Raw genomic sequence first — 27,741 nt, forward strand, 5'->3', positions numbered from 1 at the left:
TAAGATGACTCATTGTATTGTTCTATTTCCAACTGACTGTATCATTCCTCTATTGAGCATGTAAATGTAGTATGTATCCATTTGCCTGGAGGATCACGAGAGGTTAGATGAGGACACAGGGCATTTTAAATCATGCATTGGACATTGATTTTACAATCAACATATTTTAAATGTAGGTTACTATATTTCGGGAAGATCAGATTGACTTGCAAAGCTCAGCATTTTAATTGAGATCACAGTCAACTGAACTATTACAAGGAATGGGAATAAGCCACATTACAACATATAATTAATAAAGTCTTCAATTTGTTTAATAAATATACATCTCTACAATATATCTGTACAACTGCAACTATACACAACATAAGAAGTTAAGGTAAATAAATGTCAAATATTGTTATAATCTGAAAAATCCTCTCTTCAGACACACCTTTGTGACTTGAACTTTCGCACAACCATACATTGATTAGAATGTCAGATTTATTAAGATAAATTCCAGTCACAGGCATTTCTCTAAAGGATAGGATCTGGTCCAATCAGGCTGTTATGTTTCAGCTTTTTTTCCCGTCTTTTTTTGTGAAACATACATCAGTGACTTTACCTGGCGGAACAGACTCATCTTTCTACTTTACAGCAAAATGTTCACCTTTGAGCCTTATCCATCTTTGAAACATTACTTAGATAAATTACAGCATTGTGTAATACACCAAATTACACCATCCATTTGTTATAGACTTGAACAGAAGATGATTACAGTACAGGTGGTTCATGTTCAGATCTATGATTCCCTTAGCACATAAAGGAAACACAAATGAACACTAATTAATTAAAACAAAGATGTAAAGGGTTTTGAAAAAAAGAGGTTAAAACAATATGAAGAGGCACTCTAACAGAAGGCAGTAAAGTCCCATTCTTTCATTCTCTCATTTCAATGTTCGGTCATTGCCACACGGCAGAGTTCACAGTTCACTTACATGCTTGACCTACATCTTTCAGATGTCATTTAGGACGTTCCACAGAACTATGTGGAAAATCTTGAAGAATATTGGGGGTCACAAGAAGAATGATCTCTTCAGGAGTTTGTACTACACATTCAGACGGTGTGACAGGTGACATTCAATGTCCTCATGGTTCCTTTCCTTCTTTGTCTCGGTCCTTTCCTCTGCTGGTTGAGAGATTGTTCCGAAATCACACCTGCATATTCGCTCCATATTGTCTGACAGTTTTACCGACCACATGATACACCTACAGTCCTAAAAACCTGCTAAACGTGTAGTCCACTACATACATGTTTTGTAATAATCAGACAGTGGGCAAATTCCCGAGCAGAATCCCTGGGGAAGGGTTCTGGGCTCGGCCTCTTGGCTATTTTCTTGTCCGGAATTCTGCAGTGACATCTCCACCTCCCAATCCACTTTCAGAGGAGAGGCCTTCCCTGATGACCAGGGGACTGTGACACAGGTGTTCAGATGTAGTACTCCCTGTTGTCATTGAGGGTGGAGCTATGACTGTCATGGAGGTGGAACTCTGTCCGGTAGGATGGTTCTGCACGGTAGGCTGCTTCTCTCCGGTAGGCTGTTTCCAGGTTGGTTCGGTGCTCCTTCTCCTTGATGCTGGCGTCTCTCCGGGCCTGCCGGTGCTGGTACAGGAAACGTGTCATCACCGCCACTACACACAGAGTGATGAAGACTACTGCTGACACCGCACCTGCGGGGGAGCAAGGGGAGACATCTTTATTGGACTATAGAATAAGTTCTTTAGTGGACTATAGAATACGTTCTTTAGTGGACTATAGAATAAGTTCTTTAGTGGACTATAGAATACGTTCTTTAGTGGACTATAGAATACGTTCTTTAGTGGAGTATAGAGGAAGTTTTTTAGTGAACTATACAGGAAGTTCTTTAGTGGAGTATAGAATACGTTCTTTAGTGGACTATAGAATACGTTCTTTAGTGGACTATAGAATAAGTTCTTTAGTGGACTATAGAATACGTTCTTTAGTGGACTATAGAATAAGTTCTTTAGTGGACTATAGAATACGTTCTTTAGTGGACTATAGAATACGTTCTTTAGTGGAGTATAGAGGAAGTTTTTTAGTGAACTATACAGGAAGTTCTTTAGTGGAGTATAGAATACGTTCTTTAGTGGACTATAGAGGAAGTTCTTTAGTGGACTATAGAATACGTTCTTTAGTGGACTATAGAATACGTTCTTTAGTGGACTATAGAGGAAGTTCTTTAGTGAACTATAGAGGAAGTTCTTTAGTGGAGTATAGAGGAAGTTCTTTAGTGAACTATAGAGGAAGTTCTTTAGTGAACTATAGAGGAAGTTCTTTAGTGGAGTATAGAGGAAGTTCTTTAGTGGACTATAGAGGAAGTTCTTTAGTGAACTATAGAGGAAGTTCTTTAGTGGAGTATAGAGGAAGTTCTTTAGTGGACTATAGAGGAAGTTCTTTAGTGAACTATAGAATACGTTCTTTAGTGGACTATAGAGGAAGTTCTATAGTGGAGTATAGAATACGTTCTTTAGTGGAGTATAGAGGAAGTTCTTTAGTGAACTATAGAATACGTTCTTTAGTGGACTATAGAGGAAGTTCTTTAGTGGACTATAGAATACGTTCTTTAGTGGACTATAGAGGAAGTTCTTTAGTGAACTATAGAGGAAGTTCTTTAGTGGAGTATAGAGGAAGTTCTTTAGTGGAGTATAGAGGAAGTTCTTTAGTGGAGTATAGAGGAAGTTCTTTAGTGAACTATACAGGAAGTTCTTTAGTGGAGTATAGAATACGTTCTTTAGTGGACTATAGAGGAAGTTCTTTAGTGGACTATAGAATACGTTCTTTAGTGGACTATAGAATACGTTCTTTAGTGGACTATAGAGGAAGTTCTTTAGTGAACTATAGAGGAAGTTCTTTAGTGGAGTATAGAGGAAGTTCTTTAGTGAACTATACAGGAAGTTCTTTAGTGGAGTATAGAATACGTTCTTTAGTGGACTATAGAGGAAGTTCTTTAGTGGAGTATAGAGGAAGTTCTTTAGTAGACTATAGAGGAAGTTCTTTAGTGGAGTATAGAGGAAGTTCTTTAGTGGACTATAGAGGAAGTTCTTTAGTGAACTATAGAATACGTTCTTTAGTGGACTATAGAGGAAGTTCTTTAGTGGAGTATAGAATACGTTCTTTAGTGGAGTATAGAGGAAGTTCTTTAGTGAACTATAGAATACGTTCTTTAGTGGACTATAGAGGAAGTTCTTTAGTGGACTATAGAATACGTTCTTTAGTGGACTATAGAGGAAGTTCTTTAGTGGAGTATAGAGGAAGTTCTTTAGTGGACTATAGAGGAAGTTCTTTAGTGGACTATAGAGGAAGTTCTTTAGTGGAGTATAGAGGAAGTTCTTTAGTGGAGTATAGAGGAAGTTCTTTAGTGGAGTATAGAGGAAGTTCTTTAGTGGAGTATAGAATACGTTCTTTAGTGGAGTATAGAGGAAGTTCTTTAGTGGAGTATAGAGGAAGTTCTTTAGTGGACTATAGAGGAAGTTCTTTAGTGGAGTATAGAGGAAGTTCTTTAGTGGACTATAGAGGAAGTTCTTTAGTGAACTATAGAGGAAGTTCTTTAGTGGAGTATAGAGGAAGTTCTTTAGTGGAGTATAGAGGAAGTTCTTTAGTGGACTATAGAGGAAGTGCTTTAGTGGAGTATAGAGGAAGTTCTTTAGTGGACTATAGAGGAAGTTCTTTAGTGGACTATAGAGGAAGATCTTTAGTGGACTATAGAGGAAGTTCTTTAGTGGAGTATAGAGGAAGTTCTTTAGTGGACTATAGAATACGTTCTTTAGTGGACTATAGAATACGTTCTTTAGTGGACTATAGAGGAAGTTCTTTAGTGGACTATAGAGGAAGTTCTTTAGTGGAGTATAGAGGAAGATCTTTAGTGGAGTATAGAGGAAGTTCTTTAGTGGACTATAGAGGAAGTTCTTTAGTGGACTATAGAGGAAGTTCTTTAGTGGAGTATAGAGGAAGATCTTTAGTGGACTATAGAGGAAGTTCTTTAGTGGACTATAGAGGAAGTTCTTTAGTGAAGTATAGAGGAAGTTCTTTAGTGGACTATAGAGGAAGTTCTTTAGTGGAGTATAGAATACGTTCTTTAGTGGACTATAGAGGAAGTTCTTTAGTGGAGTATAGAGGAAGTTCTTTAGTGGAGTATAGAGGAAGTTCTTTAGTGGAGTATAGAATACGTTCTTTAGTGGACTATATAATACGTTCTTTAGTGGACTATAGAGAGAGTTCTTTAGTGGACTATAGAGGAAGTTCTTTAGTGGACTATAGAGAGAGTTCATTCAGTTGTGAGGATTTCTATATTATATGTATTAAGTATTTATTAATTTGGCTGTTTAGACTCAGAAAAAGTACATTTCATATATTAATTTAACTGGCACTGAGATAATTGTGAACTAAAATCTAAAATCCCTTGCCAAATATGATTCTTACACTTTAAGAATATACGATAACACCGTTTGGAACCTAGCGTCAGAACACGTTATGACATGGTCAGAACCATGTTATAATATTTCATAAGAGCTGACATAATCTGTCATAACGCTGTCATGATATGGTCATGACACACATTTAGACGTGTTGTGACATATTGCAATATTTTATGGCTGCTTATGACACCTACATAAGAGTGTCAAAGCCCACAAATCCTACCACACAAGGCAAACCATTCCATTCTACTTGTAAATAGTATGTTATATAACATTTCTCAAAACGTGCCATTTTATTACCATTGTAATTGTGCATAGCCCAGTGCTGTGTCGCTGATGACTGGGATGAATATCGGAGCAGGACAAAACACCCTGTTTGGGACTTATGACTGACATGTGGTCATGTACGTGATAGGCCTATATGGCTTACAGTATATTATTACCCGTAATAATAAACATAAGAGTTTTGACTGGACACTATTTAAAAGAGGATTCCAGAATGATCATGCCCCCCGTATTTCTTGCTCAATTCTTAAAATGAAGCACAAGAACATGAAGTCACTCATAAAAACAGCAGCTCTTTGTTGTAATTGTTGAGTCTCTCTCTAAAAGTTTAGAAATGTCACAACATCAACTTTGCTGTATCTTTCTTTTACGCCTGCTACGTTACTGCAGACACGGTCATCTGAGCCATCCGATTGGCCAGTGGTAGGCCTATAGTCCACTTGAATTGCTCCCCAACGGGAAGGCTGAGTTTGTGCCTTAAGACATATGAGATGGTTCAAAACGGGAACGCGGTTTATACCCGGCACGACACAAATTAAAGAAATAGGAACGCAAGGCTTATCTTTGGGTTTTTCACAGAAATGTTTGGCGATCGACCAGGAATGCCTTGGAGCTCAACCAGTCAATCGCGATCAACCCGTTAGTGACCACGTAACTAGATGGTAGCTAACAGTTAGCTAGCTAGCTACATGAATAGTTTATTTATTTCACCTTTATTTATTTATTTCACCTTTCACCTTTAGTTGAGAACTAGCTTTAGCTATGTTATGAAAACATTGAGAAAACTGGATTGTAATGTATTTGATCATGTGTGAAAGTGTTTGCTATTGCCATAATATATTTGGTATAACGTTTTAGTTTTCAGCTTTCTTTAGCGGTGTCACTGCATTGATTTCTGTCTTTACTTATATTTTTTATGAATCTACTGCATCAAGGAATGGAGGTGAAGATCTTGAGGGAGGCTGCAGAAACAAACTTTCAAATGAAAGGAAACTTCACAGGGAAAAAACAGATTTGGATAAATACAATTTAGAGTTAAATCCTTGTTGTTGTAATTAATTCTTTACAGTCATGTTTTTTTTCATTGTATTTTGTAGAAAATACACTTTATGACACTATCATGAAGCATTATGACCATCCTGTGTCACTTTATTTTGACTAAGAAAATACACTTTATGACAGTGTCATGGAGCATTATGACCATCAGAATCATATAAGCCAGGTGGACCTATCACGTACATGCCCTTATGTCAGTCATCAGTCACAAAGAGGGTGTCTTGTCCTGCTCCTGAAATCTGCTCCTGCATTCATCCCGGTCATCAGCATTGGGGAAAGTACATGTCTGACATCAATGTGTACGCAATTACAATGATAATTTAATATAGCCAATAACAGAAAAAGTTCTATAAGATAAACATACTGTTTACAAGTAGACAGTGGTGTAATGGAATGTTTTGCCTTGTGTGGTAGGTTTTGTGGGTTTTGACACTCTTATGTAGGTGGCATAACCAGCCATAAAATAATGCAGTATATGTTACAACAGATCTAAATATGTGTCATGACAGTGTTATGACCATATTACGACAGGTTATGACAAGTTATGTCAGCTGTTATGACATATTATGACACTAGGTGTCAAATAAAGCGTTCACAAATTTCATTAGGAATGGTATTCGGTCTCCTTTTTCCCCCTTTTTTTATCCATTAGCTCCATTATCTACAAACATATCTGACTTAAAGTCAATTCATAAGACCTTTTAAATCAAATTGTATTTGTCACATGCGCTGAATACAACAGGTACCAACCTTACCCGTGAAAATCTTACTTACAAGCCCATAACCAACAATGCAGTTCAAGAAATAGAGTTAAGAAAATATTTACTAAATAAACTAAAGTAAAAAAATTAAATAAAAAGTAACAAGATATATACATACCAATAACGAGGCTATATAAAGGGGGTACCGGTACTGAGTTAATGTGCAGGGGTACAGGTTAGTCGAGGTAATTTGTAAAGTGACTATGCATAGATAAGGAACAGAGAGTAGCAGCAGTGTAAAAATAAAGGGGTGTCAATGTAAATAGTATGGGTGGCCATTTGATTAATTGTTCAGCAGTCTTATGGCTTGGGGGTAGAAGCTGTTAATGAGCCTTTTGGACCTAGACTTACTTTACAGTGCAAATAACAGCCCTTCTGGGTAATTACTTTGGAAGTCTCTCCAGTGCTGACTTACTTTACAGTGCAAATAACAGCCCTTCTGGGTAATTACTTTGGAAGTCTCTCCAGTGCTGGAAATGTCTAAATTGTGGCATGTTATCCTGTCTTGACAGACACACATTATTCCAGGAAAACGTCTGAGGAGAGAGCAAGAGGCAGAGATAGCCGGGGCTCATTTCACAGGACACTGACTTTGGCAATTGAGCACTTTAACAACTCTGAATTGGAAATCTCACCTCCAATTACCGCATAGTTGCTTTGTGAAGCGTTCCTTAATGGCCCCCTGCCTCTGCCGACTGTCTCTGAATGATCTACCGGAAGAGGGAAGAGAGTGCGGTGACATCATGAGGAATGTATTACATCATTGATCTGTCAATTGTTTGAGGACTGGGGACCAACATAAAACAATGAGCAACGTTCCCTTGGGAACCATCATTGTGACAATGGAAGAATCTGTAGACTGAAAACTCTATCCCGGCTTCGGTGTTGACAGTGTACAATATTAAAATGTTAGACGGCATCGTCCACAGAAATACAGTATATTCTGAATACATTCTACATTCCTCACCTGATTGAGAGTGAACTATTGTTGAGTCAGCCAGCGCACCACAGTTAGACTCCACCAAGTGACCCCGTACGCTGACCAATGAGCTGCCACGGTTCAGTAGCGCTGCCTTCAGTGGAGCCACGTGATTGAACTGGACGGAGGACAGGCAGCCAATGAAGCCCTTAGATCCTGCCTGCATCACTTCCTCATCCATAGCGTCCACTATGTAAACAACAAGGAAGGAACTAATCAAACTCACAGATTAATCAGAATGGTAATAAAGCATTCAAACGTCCACCGACTGCCACAACGACATCAGTGTCTCACCTTGACTAATGCACATGTTGGATAGTATCCCTAAAAGCCATCTCTCTCTTTGTCAATGTGAGATAGCACGAACCACTGAGCAGGCACTCTTTATGTCAATTGTCCCTGCTTGTTGTGTTCAATGAGACAGTCTGTAAATACAAATGAACTCTATACAAATCCAATTAGAGCTCCACTAAAATCAAATCCAATGTTTATTTGTTCACATGCGCCGAATACAACAGGTGTAGACCTTACCGTGAAATGCTTACTTACAAGCCCTTAACCAACAGGCCAGTTTTAATAAAAATAAGAGTTATAAAATATTTACTAAATAAACGAAAGAAGAAAAAAAAGTTACAATAAAATAACAATAACGAGGCTACGTACAGGGGGTACAGAGTCAATGTGATGGGGGTACAGGTTAGTCAAGGACAATAAATTAATTTAAAGATTTCTTAGCATTTGCAGGAAATGAATCATAACGACTGCCACATATGTAGATAGGATGCTGGCTGCTTAGAGCACTTGAATATCATTACATCAGAGATACGAGCTCTGAAAGCAATTTGCTATTTTAATTTGTGTTAAGGACAAGAGTAGATGGGCATAAGATACAAGAGAGATCAGTGTGTGCCTGTAATTTGTCTAAAGATATTAGATATTTAACCTGTTAGGGCTAGGGGGCAGTATTGACACGGCCGGATAAAAAATGTACCCGATTTAATCTGGTTACTACTCCTGCCCAGTAACTAGAATATGCATATAATTATTGGCTTTGGATAGAAAACACCCTAAAGTTTCTAAAACTGTTTGAATGGTGTCTGTGAGTATAACAGAACTCAAATGGCAGGCCAAAACCTGAGAAGATTCCATGCAGGAAGTGGCCTGTCTGACAAGTTGTGTTTCATCTTGGCTCTTTTTATTGAAGACTGAGGATCTTTGCTCTAACGTGACACTTCCTACGGCTCCCATAGGCTCTCAGAGCCCGGGAAAAAGCTGAACGATATCGAGGCAGCCTCAGGCTGAAACACTTTATCACTTTTGGCAAGTGGCCGATCAGAGTACTATGGGCTTAGGCGCGTGCCCGAGTCGACCGAATGCTTTATTTTCTTTCGTCTGTTTACCTAAACGCAGATTCCCGGTCGGAATATTATCGCTTTTTTATGAGAAAAATGGCATAAAAATAAAAACAGCGGTTGACATGCTTCGAAGTACGGTAATGGAATATTTAGAATTTTTTTGTCACGAATTGCGCCATGCTCGTCACCCTTATTTACCCTTTCGGATAGTGTCTTGAACGCACGAACAAAACGCCGCTGTTTGGATATAACTATGGATTATTTTGAACCAAACCAACATTTGTTATTAAAGTAGAAGTCCTGGGAGTGCATTCTGACGAAGACAGCAAAGGTAATAACATTTTTTCTTATAGTAAATCTGACTTTGGTGAGTGCTAAACTTGCTGGGTGTCTAAATAGCTAGCCCTGTGATGCCGGGCTATCTACTGAGAATATTGCAAAATGTGCTTTCACCGAAAAGCTATTTTAAAATCGGACATATCGAGCGCATAGAGGAGTTCTGTATCTATAATTCTTAAAATAATTGTTATGCTTTTTGTGAACGTTTATCGTGAGTAATTTAGTAAATTCACCGGCAGTGTTCGGTGGGAATGCTAGTCACATGCTAGTCACATGCTAATGTAAAAAGCTGGTTTTTGATATAAATATGAACTTGATTGAACAAAACATGCATGTATTGTATAACATAATGTCCTAGGGTTGTCATCTGATGAAGATCATCAAAGGTTAGTGCTGCATTTAGCTGTGGTTTGGGTTTATGTGACATTATATGCTAGCTTGAAAAATGGGTGTCTGATTATTTCTGGCTGGGTACTCTGCTGACATAATCTAATGTTTTGCTTTCGTTGTAAAGCCTTTTTGAAATCGGACAGTGTGGTTAGATTAACGAGAGTCTTGTCTTTAAAATGGTGTAAAATAGTCATATGTTTGAAAAATTGAAGTTTTTGCATTTTTGAGGTTTTTGAATAACGCGCCACGGGATTACACTGGCTGTTACGTAGGTGGGACGATTTGGTGCCACCTACCCTAGAGAGGTTAAATATAATGGAGCTAATCAGACCACGAGGGTCAACATTCAACAGCTTCTTCCCTTTAAAGTAATATTGTATCTAATTGGTTTGAAATCTATAATTACCATACTTCCCATAGGGGGCAATTTACTGTACAGGAAGTAGTGTAATTGACCCTCCAAAAAGTTTAACGATGATCATCGCCACCATGTTCATCATTGGTCTTTGTTTGTGGTGCTGCAGCATTCCTTTTGACTTAATAGATCCCTAGGAGACATAACCCAGCCAAGAATGTATTTCCTTTCATCCTGCAGAAAACACGTTGTAAGTAGTGGATGCTGCTGTGCTGGAGTCATATGAATACAGTATGTGTGAAAGATAGAACAGGCATACTCTAGAGGGAATGGATGTTTTGTCCTATATACACTAACCCAGATTTAGCATACATAATGTTGTTTAGATTTTGTGTGTTTAACTTTACTTTCATGACTTTTCATGAGTTTGATGAAAAATTGGAAATCATTTAAAATGATTGATGCTTAGGCCTGCCTATGTTTAGTATTTTTGATTCAATCCTTCTAAATATCTAATACATCGTCAACGATCAATATCTAAAAACAGTGTTCTTCTCAAAATAATGTATAGACATCATCTATTCGTACATAAATTCATCCAACAGGAGACCCCCAGTACCTTAATGATGAAATGAATACATTTGTTTTGAAATGCAAATTATGTTGTCAATTAGCATAGATTTACTTGTTCCCTAAACTATTGTGAATCTCTGTGTTAGACAAATTACGCTTGGTTTACTTAACAGTTCCATTTAGCTCCTGACTAATGTGTGAAGTGATAAGCTTGAGTACAATACTCCCAAGATTTGTGATGCATGCAATATGTGAGACAGATTATTAGACAGATACAATGTCCTGGTGGGGTGGCTGACAACCCTCCCAATCAGCCTGTCAAATCTATACCAGATGCGAGAAGTGATTATTTGACCAAATCTAGTGCTTAGATTGTCTATATCACGTTTTTTCACAGACACGTCTCGTCTATCTCTTCCAGCTTACAAGCTTTGCCTTAATTGCAAAGACTGATTCTTCTAAGCCCTGCACTGTGGTAGGCTGTTCATATCCTCCATTTACAGTAAAAACCATGACTGTAGCCTCCAGTCATTTAATCATTTCAAACTACCTCAACAAACACGTCCTAATTTCTCTGGATGGCTCACCTGTGACCTTCCCCAAGGTCAGTGATTTGATGGAGATGAACTCTGTGTCTGATGACAGGCTGTGCTTTAGGTTCATATCCTTGTCAATCTAGTGGAGAGGGAAAAAAGGACATGGAGGTGTGAAGAACACACACAACCCCCGTGCTCCTCACACTTTTCACCCCCTGCTCCTCACCCATTTTCACCCCCTGCCTCTCCCCATCTACAACACCGTGCTCTTCACCCCCTGCTCCTCACCCATTTTCACCCCCCTGCTCCTCATCCTCTTTACTCTCCTGCTCCTCACTCCCCTGCTCCTCAACCTCTTCACCCCCCTGCTCCTCATCCTCTTTACTCTCCTGCTCCTCACCCCCTGTTCCTCAACCTCTTCACCCCCTACTCCTCACCCTCTTCACCCCCCTGCTCCTTACCTTCTTCTCTCTCCCCTGCTCCTCACCCTCTTCTCTCTCCCCTGCTCCTCACCCTCTTCTCTCTCCCCTGCTCCTCACCCTCTTCACTCTCCCCTGCTCCTCACCCTCTTCACTCTCCCCTGCTCCTCACCCTCTTCTCTCTCCCCTGCTCCTCACCCTCTTCACTCTCCCCTGCTTCTCACCCTCTTCACTCTCCCCTGCTCCTCACCATCTTCAATCTCCCCTGCTCCTCACCCTCTTCACACGCTCATGCTCCTCACCCTCTTCACTCTCCCCTGCTCCTCACCCTCTTCTCTCTCCCCTGCTCCTCACCCTCTTCAGTCTCCCCTGCTCCTCACCCTCTTCAATCTCCCCTGCTCCTCACCATCTTCAATCTCCCCTGCTCCTCACCCTCTTCACACGCTCCTGCTCCTCACCCTCTTCACTCTCCCCTGCTCCTCACCCTCTTCTCTCTCCCCTGCTCCTCACAATCTTCTCTCTCCCCTGCTCCTCACCATCTTCAATCTCTACTGCTCCTCATCCTCTTCACATGCTCCTGCTTCTCACCCTATTCTCTCTCCCCTGCTCCTCACTCTCTGCTCCTCACCCTCTTCACTCTCTACTGTTCCTCACCCTCTCCTGCTCCTACATTTCTATTTCATACATCAAATGTAGGAATCCCATTTGTTGTAAACATCCCATATTTATCCTTTGCTCACCTGTAGGTAGACGTCTTTTCCCTCACGGTGGATTCTGATACGGTGGAGGCGTCCGTCTGCCAGGCTGGAGGGTCTGGGACTGAACACATCTGGCCTCCTGTCCACATGGAGATGGTACCAGATCTGTAGACTCCCTGTAGACCACAACACAAACTGGGTTAAACCGTGAATTCAAAGGGTTGAGTCCTATCTTAATAATCCTAGACGTGTCCCTACCGTTGCGTGTCAGGATGACTGCTATGTACTGCTGGCTGAAGGTGCTGACAGTGAGCAGCATGGCAGGGCTCTGTGTGGTCATGAAGATGAAAGCAATGTTCTCTCTGGCCCTGCTGTTCTCTCTGTAGACACTGGAGGTCTGGAAGCTACTGTTCTGTATCACAGAGAAAGGCTCCTGGAAGGTGTAGGTCAACGACGACTCTCTGTCAAACGACACAGACACCGCTGCATGGACACAGAGAGAGAGTATGGGTTAGGTAATGCATTGTATCATAGGTGACAGTCCAGCACAATATGGTCCTCTCTTACTTGTTGTTAGCCATCAATAGTATCTCCATTCATGCTATAGTAACTGCCCCAGAGGCAGCAACTTGAATAGCATCTGCCATTCTGCTAATATGTTTATGGCCATCTAAAAGTTAAAAGAAAAACATTAAAAAAATAACAATGTTATGTAAGTTCTGTGTTCCAGATGCTACGGTAGTGGGATTGGATGAAAGTGAGACTATTGTATTTCAGACCAGTGGAATATTTCAGGCTTGTCTGCTCCATGATAATGGAGGCCTAGATTAGTGTGAATGTGAGAGCAGAGACAGACCAGAGACAGTGGAGGAGGAAGGATCTGTCATCTCATCTCATCCCTCTTTGATCTCTTCTTCAGATGGACTCCAATCTGCACTCTGCCACTGATCTCAACACCTCTACTTCAATACTTCAAGAGCAAGTGAACATTAGGACTGAGGCAGCCTAAGATCTTTGCTGGCATCGAATATTTCACTTGAAAACACTAAATATTTAAGGTTTTCATCTCCTCTGAGCGATGTTAGATTTCTGTAAAAGGGCTGTTGTGACATAGCTCTATGTTAATCAACTTCTCCTGACTGCAGCAGATTGCACTTCGCGAGGGAACTTTTCACCCAGCTGTTAAAAATGATACTATACAAACTGGAAGTGCATGTTTTGTATGATACTATACAAACTGGAAGTGCATGTTTTGTATGATACTATACAAACTGGAAGTGCATCTTTTGTATGTATACTTGAAGTTAAAGGTTAGAATCATAGATTCAGCATCAGAATGAATAGATGAAACAACATTACAGCTAAATCAACCTCAAGGCTTAACCTCTGTGATGGAGTTACTATGCGTTTCACACCTTCCTTGCAGGAGGGCCCCCCATAGGCAGACTGAGAGCAGTCACAGACGTAGCCGCTGTTCTTCTCAATGCACCTCCCACTGTTGTGGCAGAGACTGCTGGAGCCACTGCAGTGGCCGGGGCAGCCAGCGCTCACCCCCGGGGTCATCTTAGCCCGCTCCTCCAGGTTAAAGGTCACACCGTTTATAGTCAGAGTTCTGATGCAACCCAAGAAGCCCCTCTGCCTGGCCGCTGTTCCCCCTGGAGGAGGGACGACAGGTTCTAACTAGTTCATATGTTTATTACAGTGTTATAACACAATTAGTATATAATGCATCATATTCCACTGAGTACTAGCTGCTGTTCCCCCTGGAGGGACCACAGGTTATAACTAGTTCATAATGCTTGTTACAATGCTACAACCAGACCTGGGTTCAAATAATATTTCAGGTATTCAGATAACAATTATTTGAATAAATAAGTAGTTGAATATTGGAATGTATTTGGAAATACACTTGTAAAGTATTTGAAAATACTCAAATACACTCCAACGCATTTAACCCAGTTATTAGAAACTATTATCAGAAATAAGTATTTTGAAATACTTAAATTGACAATTTAATATATATATATTTTTTTTTACAAATAACCATTCAAATAACCATTTTTTTAATTTAACCTTTATTTAACTAGGCAAGTCAGTTAAGAACAAATTCTTATTTACAATGACGGCCTACAACAGCCAACACTGGGCCAATTGTGCGCAGCCCTATGGGACTCCCAATCACAGCTGGATGTGATGCAGCCTGGATTTGAACAACGGACTGCAGTGACGCCATTTGCACTGAGATGCAGTGCCTTAGACCACTGCGCCACTCGGGAGCCAAACAATTGTGGAGATGCCGGGGATTGAAACCGAGGCCGCATAAATAAAAGTACTTGCTTTGGGCTGTGTATTTGAAAATACTATATTAGTTACAACTAATTTATATGGTTTATATGGTAACACATTTAAAACTGCTCTATGTACATATTCATCCACAGAGGGGCTATTCACCCTATCCCTACCCACAAACAGCTGGCTGTTGAGACGGAGACTAAGGCTATGAGACCAGGCCAGTCCTACTCACAAACAGCTGGCTGTTGAGACTGAGACTATGAGGCCAGTCCTACTCACAAACAGCTGGCTGTTGAGACTGAGACTATGAGGCCAGTCCTACCCACAAACAGCTGGCTGTTGAGCCGGAGGCGGAGGTGTCCCTCAGATGGAGCTTCCAGGAAGCGCAGGGGCAGCTGGTCCACCTGCAGTGAGGCCTCCTTCACGCTGCGCTCCGCCCTCACATAGTGCCACTGCCTGTCATTCAGGGGCACGTGGGACTTGACGGCCAGGTCCACCGGCCCGTTTCCCACGTCAAAGGAGAATGTCACCACGGACGGAGCTGAGGGAACAGAACAGGGAACAGAACGGGGAACAGAACGGGGAACAGAACGGGGACACAAGCTGACAGTCATTCAGGTCAGTAGTGAATCTGAGACTCCTCTTTTCTATGGGACACCATTTCGTTTTATGTCGATGAGATGCAATGTGATCCATTGATCCTTCAAAGGCTTTATTTGTGACCAAATCTTTATACATTTTATTTTCTTGTTGGGGGGAGTATATAGGTGCTATACACAAATTAATATAATTGAATAGCTTGCATCCACCTGTATGTAAATAAAAAATAAATAAAAAGAAGTGAGCCTACGTCTCCATCCATCCATCCATCCATCCACCCACAGTGTCTTACAGTCATATTATATATGCATAGACGCTGCACTTATTTCAGAGCTCCAAATGGAATATTACAAAAGACTTCAAGATAAGCTTTTACAGACTCATTTCGAACTCAAGACGGTGCTAGTACATTCACAATGTAGTTTGATCATTATTTTCTTCAACAGCCACTGTTTACATGGCTGCCAAGGAAAATGTTATTAGAGGCTTGACAGCTTGATAATAGAGCACTGTGTGTGTCATTAGTATTAAATTATGCAGTGCAGGTCAGGAGTGACATCTTGCACATTTTTCAAACTGCATGTCAAATGTAGGCTGCTGTAGCTGGGAAGTGCTTTCATCAGAAAACAGAATATTTATGATTTCAAACCACTGGCCTCCTCCAAATGGATCCTGGTGTGTGTGTGTGTGTGTGTGTGTGTGTGTGTGTGTGTGTGTGTGTGTGTGTGTGTGTGTGTGTGTGTGTGTGTGTGTGTGTGTGTGTGTGCGTGAGAGTGTGTGCGAGTGCGAGTGCGTGAGAGTGCGTGAGAGTACGGCTAACAAACTCACAGCTGAGCTCCACTCTGATGAAGTCCTTGAGGCCCAGGTTCTCCAGGAAGACTCCTGAGGGAGCGCTGGTCTTGAAGTAGAAGGAGATGTCAGCGCTGAGCTCTGCCTGGAGGGTGGGGAAGTGCAGGTAGGATGACTCCTGGTAGAAGGACGCTGCATTCCACACAGACTCTAGAAGACAGGAAATACAAGTATTTTCTAAGTTTGAACACAGTCAATATTTAATCAGCATTTTGTCTGGAAAATCAAGGATGTTCAAAGGGACCATTTGTAAGATAAAAATGTTCCAAAATAAAACAGTTCACCTACTGTCACCATAACAACGCAGCGGGCCGATTCTGTAGAGCGCCTCAGAGCCAGTTCTGTTGGTGTCTCCAATCACGATCTCCCTCACTGGTAAGTGCTCTTTGTAGGAAAGTACTCCTGTGTCATTAGACCTGCAATAAACAGAGAGAGAGAAGCCTCTTAATTTCACTACAGATAAACTAATCCAATCCTCAGTCAGCATTGAAACTTCAGAGTAAACACTATAAAGATGGAGTGATCGATCAAGGTCTGGACTGTATCTCAGGAGATATGCAAATTAGGTTCCCCAAATGCAAAATTACATGGGGGCACACAGAGTGAGAATAAATGTTAAAAAAAGTGTACACAACAGAATTCAAGTTTAAAACAAATTATGTAATAAAGAATATTATCATAACACCTGCAGTTGAATATGTTTTATAGTTATTTATACCTTTGTATAGTAAATGTTTTCCAGCAGTTGAATTGTGATGAAGATATCCTTGTATTTAAAGTTCTATATGGAAAGTAAGTAATGCGCCAAAAATATTTTTATTATGATCAAAAAGATGACCGCAAACGTCTGTACAGCCTTGATATTGATCAATGAACAGCCCAGTAGATACACAGAGACATATTTGCCTAGTTACCATGAGTCTGTGTCGGCATCACAGTTGCAGAAGTAGTTCATGTCCATGCAGTTGTCCTCCAGGCTGCAGGAGCACTGCTGAACACCCGGCAGGAAGCCTCCCCAGTAGGTCCGTCTCTCTCCACCTTGGTCCACCCACCAGGACAGGGGGCTGCCATCTGGACCATTCACAGGATTACAATTAGGTCCACATGTAGAGAAACAGAATCTGCACAGTGAATGTGATAAGAGCCCTGGGCATCTTTTGGCATCCCATGGCATTGTGTCAATGAGTCCTCAGTGATGACAATCAGACTCGCAGGGCTCATTTCCTGGAGCATCTGCAAGTGGCCCTGCTACAGTCTTCTGTCCCACAACATGACTCTGCCTGAGAGACACTACAGGCTTGCAGGAAGTAGCCTCTCAGGCCTCTGCATAGATATAGGCTTCTATCAACACAACATGACTCTGCCTGAGAGACACTATGGGCCTGCAGGAAGCAGCCTCTCAGTTCTCGGCATAGATATAGGCTTCTATCAACACAACATGACTCTGCCTGAGAGACACTACAGGCCTGCAGGAAGTAGCCTCTCAGTTCTCTGCATAGATATAGGCTTCTATCAACACAACTACATTCTGTTACATTTCAAACCCGCACACATTACAGATGCCCTCTCATGGAACTTACTTTGAGGTCTTGAAATAAACAGAGGTACAATATTGACAATTAAACAGTCTTCTTTGGCTCCAGTGTTGTTTGCTTATTTAATCAGAATACGTTCCAGTGCTGGGCAAACATTTGAAAGCTTAATACTAGACAAATTAGTTGTTGTTTATTGTTCTGTTTTTGCAGTCATGACAAATAATGTGCCAATGTGCATCCTTAGTACTGAAACGGTACATTTATACAGTGCATTCGGAAAGTATTTAGACCCCTTGACTTTTTCCACATTTTGTTACATTACAGCCTTAGTCTAAAAATGTATTAAATATTTAGTTTTTTATCAAATCGACACACAATACCCCATAATGACAAAGCGAAAACAGCTTTTTCGAATTTTAGCAAATGTATTCAAATTAAAAAAGAGTTGCTCTGTGGAGATGGGAGAACCTTCTAGAAGGACAACCATCTCTGCAGCACTCCACCAATCAGGCCTTTATGGTAGAGTGGCCAGATGGAAGGCATTCCTCAGTAAAAAGGCACATGACAGCCCGCTTGGAGTTTGCCAAAAGGCACCTAAAGCGTCTCAGACCATGAGAAACAAGATGAAACCAAGATTTGAACTCTTTGGCACCATCCGTATGGTGAAGCATGGTGGTGGCAGCATCATGCTGAGATGTTTTTCAGCAGCAGGGGCTGGGAGACTAGTCAGGATCCAGGGAAAGATGAACGGAACAAAGTACTGAGAGATCCTTGATGAAAACCTCCTCCAGAGTGCTCAGGACCTCAGACTGAGGTGAACATTCACCTTCCAAGAGGACAACGACCCTAAGCACATAGCCAAGACAACGCAGGAGTCGCTTCGGGACAAGTCTCTGAATGTCCTTGAGTGGCCCAGGCAGAGCCCGGACTTGAACCCGATCGAACATCTCTGAGAGACCTGAAAATAGCAGTGCAGCAACGCTCCCCATCCAACCTGACAGAGCTTGAGATGATCTGCAGAGAAGAATGGGAGAAACTCCCCAAATACAGGTGTGCCAAGCTTGTAGCGTCATATCGAAGAAGACTCGAGGCTGTAATTGCTGCCAAAGGTGCTTCAACAAAGTACTGAGTAAAGGGTATAAATACTTATGTAAATGTAATATTTCCGTTTTTTTATTTTTAAAACATTTGCTAATTTCTGAAAACATGTTTTTTCTTTATCATTAAGGAGTATTGTGTGTAGATTTCTGAGGAAAAATAAGAATTGAATACATTTTAGAATAAGGCTGTAACATAACAAAATGTGGATAAAGTCAAGGGGTCTGAATACTTTCCGAATGCACTGTAAATGAAACGGTATAATGAATCGACAAGACGAGTCAAAATTACAGTGTCATTGTGGATGCTAATTGGCCTTTCCTTGTTATATTACAAGTTGCAGCTGTTGCCTGTGCCCAACACTACAGAAACATAATTAAACAAATGAAAATGACAAACAAATGAATAACAATCAAACATATTAAACTAATGTGAACCATATTCCATTAATGCGTGCAGGTTACACATTCATGACGGTGTGATGTACGAGTTCACAAAAATACACTTTTTAAATCATGCAAATTTACATAAATCCATTTGTCAAATTGGTCTAATAATAAACAATTATTGATGGCTATATTTATTGAACAGCTAAGTAACATGGTGTGTATGACCGAGGGGCTGAACATCAGTGATCTTCTATAGAGAATATCTGTGTTGAAGCACGACAGCCAGCAGAAAACAACCTACAGTATTCATGTTCCATCTGACACTGTTCATATATAGCCCATGAAATGACTTGTTTCCTGTCTCTTATTGATCCACTGTGAAAATCAACTTGTTGGTTTGCGCACACATGACAGCCAGGGAATCAGGGAATTCAGGACTTCATGAATGTTTCATGATTTAGGAGCAAATGTGGGATGCCTGGGAGACCGTTTGCTCTCAAAGCAATTGAAGATTGATGCTCAGAAACATGCTGGGCGGTAGCCTTTCAAGTTATTGCAAGATAATGGGATCAATGTTTAGAGGATTGAGTGTATATTCACACGCTCAGGTCAGAGTCAGGTTCATTCTTAGAATACTAACCAGTCATATTACGGAACAGGTCCATCTGGGAACATGTCTAAGTTTGACTTCATAAGGTGAACAGGATGCTATCGACCCAACTCACCTCTGGTGTTGAAGAGGCGGGACTTCCTGCAGCTGTACATAACTTCCTGTTGACACTGCTCTGACCCGGCCACGAGGGCCATCAGTTGTTCAGGTGAGGCGCTGTAGTTAAACTTCATAATGTAGGGCTTCTGTAGTGTAGAACCCTGGACCCTGACTGGATCTGTGCTGTTGTGGGTCACTACTGTCCACACCTTGTTCTCTACAACACAACACAACATAGAACAAAACACAAACCTGAAGACATTTTGACCTGTAACATGATGTGCAGAGCCGGTTGGTTGTGTCATTTTGAACCTTTTGATTATAAAACCTTGGATACATTCACAAGCTTTGACTTAGTACAAGCCAATATCCAAATAAACATGTTGAATTAATGATTAGATTGATTAAAAAGGGGCTTCCTGCATGTACAGTAATCCACAGTCAAACATAAGACTTCCTGTAGGCTCTCTAACCAAGGGTGAATAGTTTTCATGATCCATTGAGGTGAGAACTTCTATTCATTACCATCCCCCCATTTGATGTACTATGGGGGAATTGGTGTTTACCTTGCCTGAGAGAAAATCCTCTTCCACTTTGTGATTATTCACATCCCAGGTTGTCAAGCTGAGAGTTATTTACATCTCTAATGGATTCTTTAATTGAGGTCAACCTGAGGCGACTCAATGCAAAATTATTAGGATTTGTAGAGGGCAAAAAAAAAGGCAAACACATTGTGATCTTGAGCCAGACTATCAACAGGCAGCCTCCAGACTATCAACAGGCAGCAGCCAGACTATCAACAGGCAGCAGCCAGACTATCAACAGGCAGCCTCCAGACTATCAACAGGCAGCAGCCAGACTATCAACAGGCAGCAGCCAGACTATCAACAGGCAGCCTCCAGACTATCAACAGGCAGCAGCCAGACTATCAACAGGCAACAGCCAGACTATCAACAGGCAGCCGCCAGACTATCAACAGGCAGCAGCCAGACTATCAACAGGCAGCCGCCTGACTATCAACAGGCAGCAGCCGGACTATCAACAGGCAGCAGCCGGACTATCAACAGGCAGCCGCCGGACTATCAACAGGCAGCAGCCGGACTATCAACAGGCAGCAGCCGGACTATCAACAGGCAGCAGCCGGACTATCAACAGGCAGCCGCCGGACTATCAACAGGCAGCCGCCGGACTATCAACAGGCAGCCGCCGGACTATCAACAGGCAGCCGCCGGACTATCAACAGGCAGCAGCCGGACTATCAACAGGCAGCAGCCGGACTATCAACAGGCAGCAGCCGGACTATCAACAGGCAGCAGCCGGACTATCAACAGGCAGCCGCCGGACTATCAACAGGCAGCCGCCGGACTATCAACAGGCAGCCGCCGGACTATCAACAGGCAGCCGCCGGACTATCAACAGGCAGCCGCCGGACTATCAACACGCAGCAGCCAGACTATTAACAGGCAGCAGCCAGACTATCAACAGGCAGCCTCCAGACTATCAACAGGCAGCAGCCAGACTATCAACAGGCAGCAGCCAGACTATCAACAGGCAGCAGCCAGACTATCAACAGGCAGCAGCCAGACTATCAACAGGCAGCCTCCAGACTATCAACAGGCAGCAGCCAGACTATCAACAGGCAGCAGCCAGACTATCAACAGGCAGCAGCCAGACTATCAACAGGCAGCCGCCAGACTATCAACAGGCAGCAGCCAGACTATCAACAGGCAGCAGCCAGACTATCAACAGGCAGCCAGCCAACCAGCCAGCCAGCCACCCAGCCAGCCAGCCAGCCAGCCAACCAGCCACCTCCGTAATTACTTAAATGTTACATTTACCTCCGGAAAGGTCAGAGCTGTAAGCTCATGACAGCAAGTGATGGATATTGTCTTGAGTGCCAGCGTTGAGGCATCAAGCTCTCATTCCTTTACCCTGTCTGTCAAAAGTCTAAAGCCCTGAAGACATGAGACACAGACTTGAATCAGAACCGTGATCATTTTATGTGTATTCACTTTTGTTTTTGAGTAACTTTGCACACTTTTACACAAATAATTTCTTATTTACAGCAGAGATTTACCCAAATATTTACTTGAAGCTCTCATTGTAACCAAAGGGCAGGTACATATCGAGTAACCCTAATGATTTTCCACATGATAGCTTGGCTGTCAGTTGTTCTGTGGGTCAAAGCAATGTGATCTGTCAGTGACTGAATCGGATATTGCTCACCAAGACTGGGGGCCCTGGTGGCAGCTCACCTGTCATGTTGCAGTAGACCTGTGTGGGCGCCAGAGGACCACTGCCATCTGGATCAATGGAGAAGTAGCCTGAGGAGCTGCCAGTCAGCCGGTAGGCCTCACATGATGCCTCATAGATGGCTACAGAGGAACACAGGGAAACATCATGCCTCATAGATGGCTACAGAGGAACATAGGGAAACATCATGCCTCATAGATGGCTACAGCGAAACATAGGGAAACATCATGCCTCATAGATGGCTACAGAGGAACACAGGGAAACATCATGCCTCATAGATGGCTACAGAGGAACACAGGGAAACATCATGCCTCATAGACGGCTACAGAGAAACACAGGGAAACGTCATGCCTCATAGATGGCTACAGAGGAACACAGGGAAACATCATGCCTCATAGACGGCTACAGAGGAATACAGGGAAACATGACGTCTCATAGACGGCTACAGAGGAACACAGGGATACATCATGCTCTAAAATGTCTGACAGAAATTTGTTGAGAAAGGTTAAAAATGATTGTATTGGCTAGCATGTAACATAATTGCAAAGTGGCTGGCAAATATGCGATAGTTCTGAGTGGATATTAGTTGAGAAACTCTAAAACACAGACATCTACCTTTGAAATTAGGAATATAATATATGGTACATAAATATACATGCTTTATACATGCTTTATATGAACCTACACATCCAAGTATAACTGACCAAATTATGAAAAACAAGCATAGTAATTTGAATTCCGTAAAGTGAGTGTGGAAGAGGTGAAAAAAAGTATTGTTGTCTATCAACAATGACAAGCCACCTGGGTCTGACAATCTAGATGGAACATTACTGAGGATAATAGGGACAATATTGCCACTCCTATTTGCCATCTCTTCAATCTAAGCCTACAGGAAATAGTGTGCCCTCAGGCCTGGAGGGAAGGAAAAGTCATTCCGCTACCCAAGAACAGCAAAGCACCCTTTACTGGCTCAAACAGCCAAACAATCAGCCTGTTACCAACACTTAGTAAACTTTTGGAGAAAAAAAATGTTTTATCAGATACAATGCTATTTCACAGTAAACAAATGAACAAGAGATTTTCTGCATGCTTATAGGGAAGGGTATTCAACATGTATGGCACTTACACAAATGGCTGATGATTAGCTGAGAGAAATTGATAATAAAAAGATTGTGGGAGCTGTTTTGTTAGACTTCAGAGCAGCTTTTGACATTAGCAATAATAATCTAATGCTGGAAAAACGTATGTGTTACGGCTTTACATTCCTAGCTACTGTATGTTGTGGATCGAGAGTTATCTGTCTAACAGAACACAGAGAGTTCTTTAATGGAAGCCTCACCAACATTGTCCAGGTAGAGTCAGGCATTCCCCAGGGCGGCTGTCTAGGCCCCTTACTTTTTTTCAATCTTTACTAATGACCTACCACTGTCTCGGAGTAGAGCCTGTGTGTCTATGTATGGTGATGACTCTATACACTACACACGTCAGCTACCACAGCAAGTGAAATTACTTAAAGAGCTGCAGTCAGTTTGAGAAGTGGTGGCAAGAAATAAGTTAGTGCTAAATATTTCAAAACTAAAAGCATTGTATTTGGGACAAGTCATTCACTAAATCCTAAACCTTAACTATAACTTGTAATGAATAATGTGGAAATTGAATGAATAATGTGGAAATTGAGCAAGTTGAGGAGACTAAACTGCTTGGGGTAACCTTGGATGGTAAACTGTTATGGTCAAAACATGTTGATGCAACAGTAGCTAAGATGGGGAGCTGAGAACTGTCCATAATAAGGCGCTACTCTGTCTTCTTAACAATGCTATCAACATTGCACGTCCTAGGCCCTAGTTTTGTCACAACTGGAATACTGTCCAGTCATGTGGTCAGGTGCAACAAAGAATAGGGCAGAACAGGGCAGCACGGCTGGCCCTTAAATGTACATGTAGAGCTAACAATAATATGCATGTCAATCTCTCCTGGCTCAAAGTAGAGGAGAGATTGACTTTACTACTATTTGTATTTGTGAGAGGTATTGACATGTTGAATGCACCTAGCTGTCTGACACCCATGCATACCCCACAAGACATGCCACCAGAGGTCTCTTCACAGTCCCCAAATCCAGAAAAAACGATGGAAGGCGCTCACAGTACTACATAGAGCCATGACTACATGGAACTCTATTCCACATCAGGTAACTGATGCAAGCAGTAGAATCAGGTAAAAACAAAACTGATAAAAAAACACCTTATGTACTACACACACATACACATGGATTTTGTGTTGTAGATATGTGGTAGTAGAGTAGTGGCCTGAGGGCACACACTTAATGTGTTGTGAAATCTGTTGTGAATGTATTGTAATGTTTTTAAAATTGTATAACTGCCTTGATTTTTTTTGGACACCAGGAAGAGTAGCTACTGCCTACGTAGGAACTAATGGGGATCGATAATACATAGAAATACAATTGGACCTTGTCATACTAATGTTGTTGCCTTCCCATATTGCATATGTCATATTGCACACATATGCAAACTGTAACTAAGAAAAGGTAGCAAGCCAGACACCATTATACATTAAAAAAAGTATGTTTGAAGTAAGTGGGGGCATTTTCAATCATGTGGTGCACATTCATATCAAGGTACACTGCATCCGCTGGCGAATAAACAAGAAATCAGTATTCAGAAGCAGAGGGTTCTGAGAGCGCTCAGTGGTGAATATCGAAAAGGGTATCTGTACATGTCTGGAGATGACAGATGAGAGGAGAAACTTCCATGTGTCAGACTGAGGATCTTGATGTACAACTAACAGGGTTTACCTGAGAGACAGATAGTTAAGCCAGGGGACTGATCACTACAGGTTCACTCTGGCTTTAAACCATCTCATGTTGTTACCCCTTTGAATTACACTTTATAAGGAGGACAGCACATGGATAACAGCTCTATGTGATTGTGAGATGCATTTAAATATAGTGCATATCCCGTCATGGGGTGTATTGTGCAGTATCGTCAAGAACACATTTAAGAAAGGGGTGGTGAGTGTTACTGTAAGGTACTGTATATAGTGTTGCTAAGAAGAGCAGGCGGGGACTCACAGTTGTGGCAGGTGGCTCCAGTGTATCCTGTGCCAGAGCAGTCGCAGTAGAAGCGGCTCCAAGACTGGGAACACTGCCCTCCATGTTCACAGAAGTTGGGCAGACATCTGTAGATAAGCAACAGCAAAAATATACATGACATTATCATGTATATAAATATCTATACTATGCATGAGCAAATGCCAGTGTGTTCATAATAAAAATTTGATAAGGTAGAAAATCAACTGCAAATCTGTTTTTACAATCTCAGAGATTGATGATATACGTATACTAGTTATTTGTTTTAAAGATTCTAAACTTGTTTTCCCAGTAATAAACACAAACAATCACACAACGAAAAGACTCAGAACGATAAAGTGTTGGTAACCAAAGAAATGCAATCAAAGCCCAAACATGTATCTGTAAGATCTCACAATCCTTTTTGTAAGGAAGGGTAAAAATGTGGTTTGTCTTTGTGTTGAGGCCTACTATCCTGAACCTTGCATTATCTGCTAAGGAGACTCCCTCCCAATATATTTTTCATTTCCTTGTCATTATCAAGGCATGGTCTGACACCCGAGTACTCAAGAGGTGAGACGACACAGTTTATGCATTTTTCTTTTGCCGTTGTTTATTTATGATTTACAAGACCGCTCGGTAAATCCCAAATTAATTGGTACCCCTCCAACTCAGATTGTTTGGGCAACTGGTAAACAAACACAGTACTGTGTTATTATGTTTGACAAAAATTAACGGCAGCATAATCACATCAAACCCAGAACATGTGTTTATGGTATTTGAACACCTAGTGCTTCACAGAAATTCCTCTGCTAACCATGATTTCCTGATTAATAGTATTTTCCTCAAGCCTCCTTCAGTTTTGCGTAATTGCTCGGCTTTCAAGCACACAGCTATACAAGCAGGCGTCTACAATTTCATACACTTTCGTCTTTCTCCCATGAATTGCTATGGAACGGAGTGATCGCGGTGTGGATAAGGTAACAAGACATGGTTTCATTACCGTAGTGCTGTTTCTATTGTTGTGTTCACGGCTGCCCTCATGAAATTAGAAGCCGCGGCACAGAAGTGCACACTTGCAAAAAACTGTAGTCATGAAGTTTGATTGGACACAGAGAAAAGAAGATTAGCACTCGTAAAGGTTAATCTTCCAATCCTTTAATGAAGCATAGATCTGGTAGTTACATCAAGACACGCCACTCCGACGGACGATGACACATTTCCAACGGTCTGCTTGCACTAGCCTCCCTAAATAATATTGCATGGTAGTGAAATCTACAACACATTCAGTGTACTCTTTGTGGAAGGCTCCAAGAGGGGCAGCCAATACACACAGACAGCTGTTTTGCTGTCACCAAGCATCTCATTTCCTCTTTTTACACATTCCATCGCTTTAACTAACATCAACTAACATTTAATCTATAATTGTTCCACACACTCCAACAGCATTTCAATCTGCCGGTTCGCATTCCAAACAGAACAATCAGGTAGAGCTGTGATCTGACATCAGAGGTAGGATTCCCCTCAGGGTGAATACAAGGAGAAACGCCTGCTCTCTTGTTTGTCTCCTCCCTGTAAGTGTTCCAGGTTTACACAACCTTGCCATGACATCCATTCAGCGTGTACTAATTCCACCCATTGGTCCCACAACAGAGTGGGGCAATAAGAGAATGAGAGGACGCCACGCGCCACACAGGAAGCAGCTTGTTAGCAGGGCCCTCAACCAGGATGATGAGGCTACAGTACCAGGCTCCATTGCATGGTCTAATTGGCCGAGCCTATCTGTAAGCCTATCTCTATTGGCTGTGGTGGAGAGAATAACTGCCGTTTTGTTTTAGTTTGTCATCCAAACACACCAACATTTGGGGATTGGAGCCCCACCTTACTTGGTATAACGTGTGCAGAAACCCTAAAGTCCAACCTGTCATGGATGTTACATGTGTCAAACTGCAGCTCCTTGTAGTCTCCTAGTCGTCCTTGGTGCACCAGGTTCAGGTCCATGGGCTGGCTGTTGATGGAGAAGAGACGCATGCACCCCTGGAATGCCAATGTGGGGTTCTCACAGCCTGAGACGTTCAGAGACGGACAACCTGTGACACAGATTGAAAAACTGTTGCTAAATCGTCGTATTTTCATCATCCAGCATTTCCTGTATACATCTTCAGATAATGTCTTCAGAAGCTGCACCAAAACCTGACCACCAAGACCTGGTCTCATGAGACAGTTATGCAGACAACAAGACTCATTGTGTGTGTGGCCTTACCTCCGAAGTAGAGGCTGTCTCCTGCCTCCATGTGGTCTCCCAGCTCCATAGTTGAGGACGGCTCATTGTCTAGAGTCATGGTGACCTGGAGACCTCGGGAACTGAGACTCGCAGAGTGCCACAGTCCATCATTCACTCTGTGACCTGTGGACACAGCGAGGTATCGTTTCTGTGCACGTCACATTTCAATGAGACAACACCAATCTCTATTACAGGCTTATCAAACATCACTTGCAGGTTCTTTCAGGGACTGTTGGGATTGTGATCTCCAACATGGGTAGTATTTCAGATTACATTGTTCGTGCTAGGCCTACATAATGCAAATCAGAGCCTGTCATTGGCTGTGTAATCTATGGTCACGTGCTACGACATACTACACTGTACTATGAAGGGAAGAGGACAAGAGGCACAAATGAATGACTATGTGGTTGGTCTGATTGAAGCTAAAT

General features: G+C 41.8%; 1 protein-coding gene across 3 annotated transcripts in view; it reads right to left on the reverse strand.

Annotated features, from left to right (window-relative positions):
• Window positions 1–286: 286 nt before the first annotated feature.
• The window catches only part of LOC106582422 (contactin-associated protein-like 5), a 151,444-nt gene continuing 123,989 nt past the window's right edge, over window positions 287–27,741 (reverse strand). For 2 of the 3 annotated variants that reach the window (XM_045704845.1, XM_045704847.1), the window contains 16 exons: window positions 27,293–27,436; window positions 26,951–27,119; window positions 25,033–25,139; window positions 21,947–22,066; window positions 19,708–19,908; window positions 16,875–17,031; window positions 16,249–16,376; window positions 15,940–16,110; window positions 14,834–15,052; window positions 13,635–13,874; window positions 12,478–12,702; window positions 12,262–12,395; window positions 11,154–11,241; window positions 7,543–7,743; window positions 7,211–7,285; window positions 287–1,707 (listed from right to left, as the gene is read on the reverse strand). In XM_045704845.1, coding sequence (XP_045560801.1) covers window positions 1,466–1,707; window positions 7,211–7,285; window positions 7,543–7,743; window positions 11,154–11,241; window positions 12,262–12,395; window positions 12,478–12,702; window positions 13,635–13,874; window positions 14,834–15,052; window positions 15,940–16,110; window positions 16,249–16,376; window positions 16,875–17,031; window positions 19,708–19,908; window positions 21,947–22,066; window positions 25,033–25,139; window positions 26,951–27,119; window positions 27,293–27,436 — 2,621 coding nt within the window. In that variant the 3' untranslated portion in view covers window positions 287–1,465. Of the gene's footprint in view, window positions 1,708–6,955; window positions 7,112–7,210; window positions 7,286–7,542; window positions 7,744–11,153; window positions 11,242–12,261; window positions 12,396–12,477; window positions 12,703–13,634; window positions 13,875–14,833; window positions 15,053–15,939; window positions 16,111–16,248; window positions 16,377–16,874; window positions 17,032–19,707; window positions 19,909–21,946; window positions 22,067–25,032; window positions 25,140–26,950; window positions 27,120–27,292; window positions 27,437–27,741 lie in introns of those variants that run through there. The other variant, XM_045704846.1, reaches the window with a different exon arrangement.

The sequence above is a fragment of the Salmo salar genome, chromosome ssa21 (genome assembly GCF_905237065.1).
Source record: "Salmo salar chromosome ssa21, Ssal_v3.1, whole genome shotgun sequence".
NCBI classification, from domain to species: domain Eukaryota; kingdom Metazoa; phylum Chordata; class Actinopteri; order Salmoniformes; family Salmonidae; genus Salmo; species Salmo salar.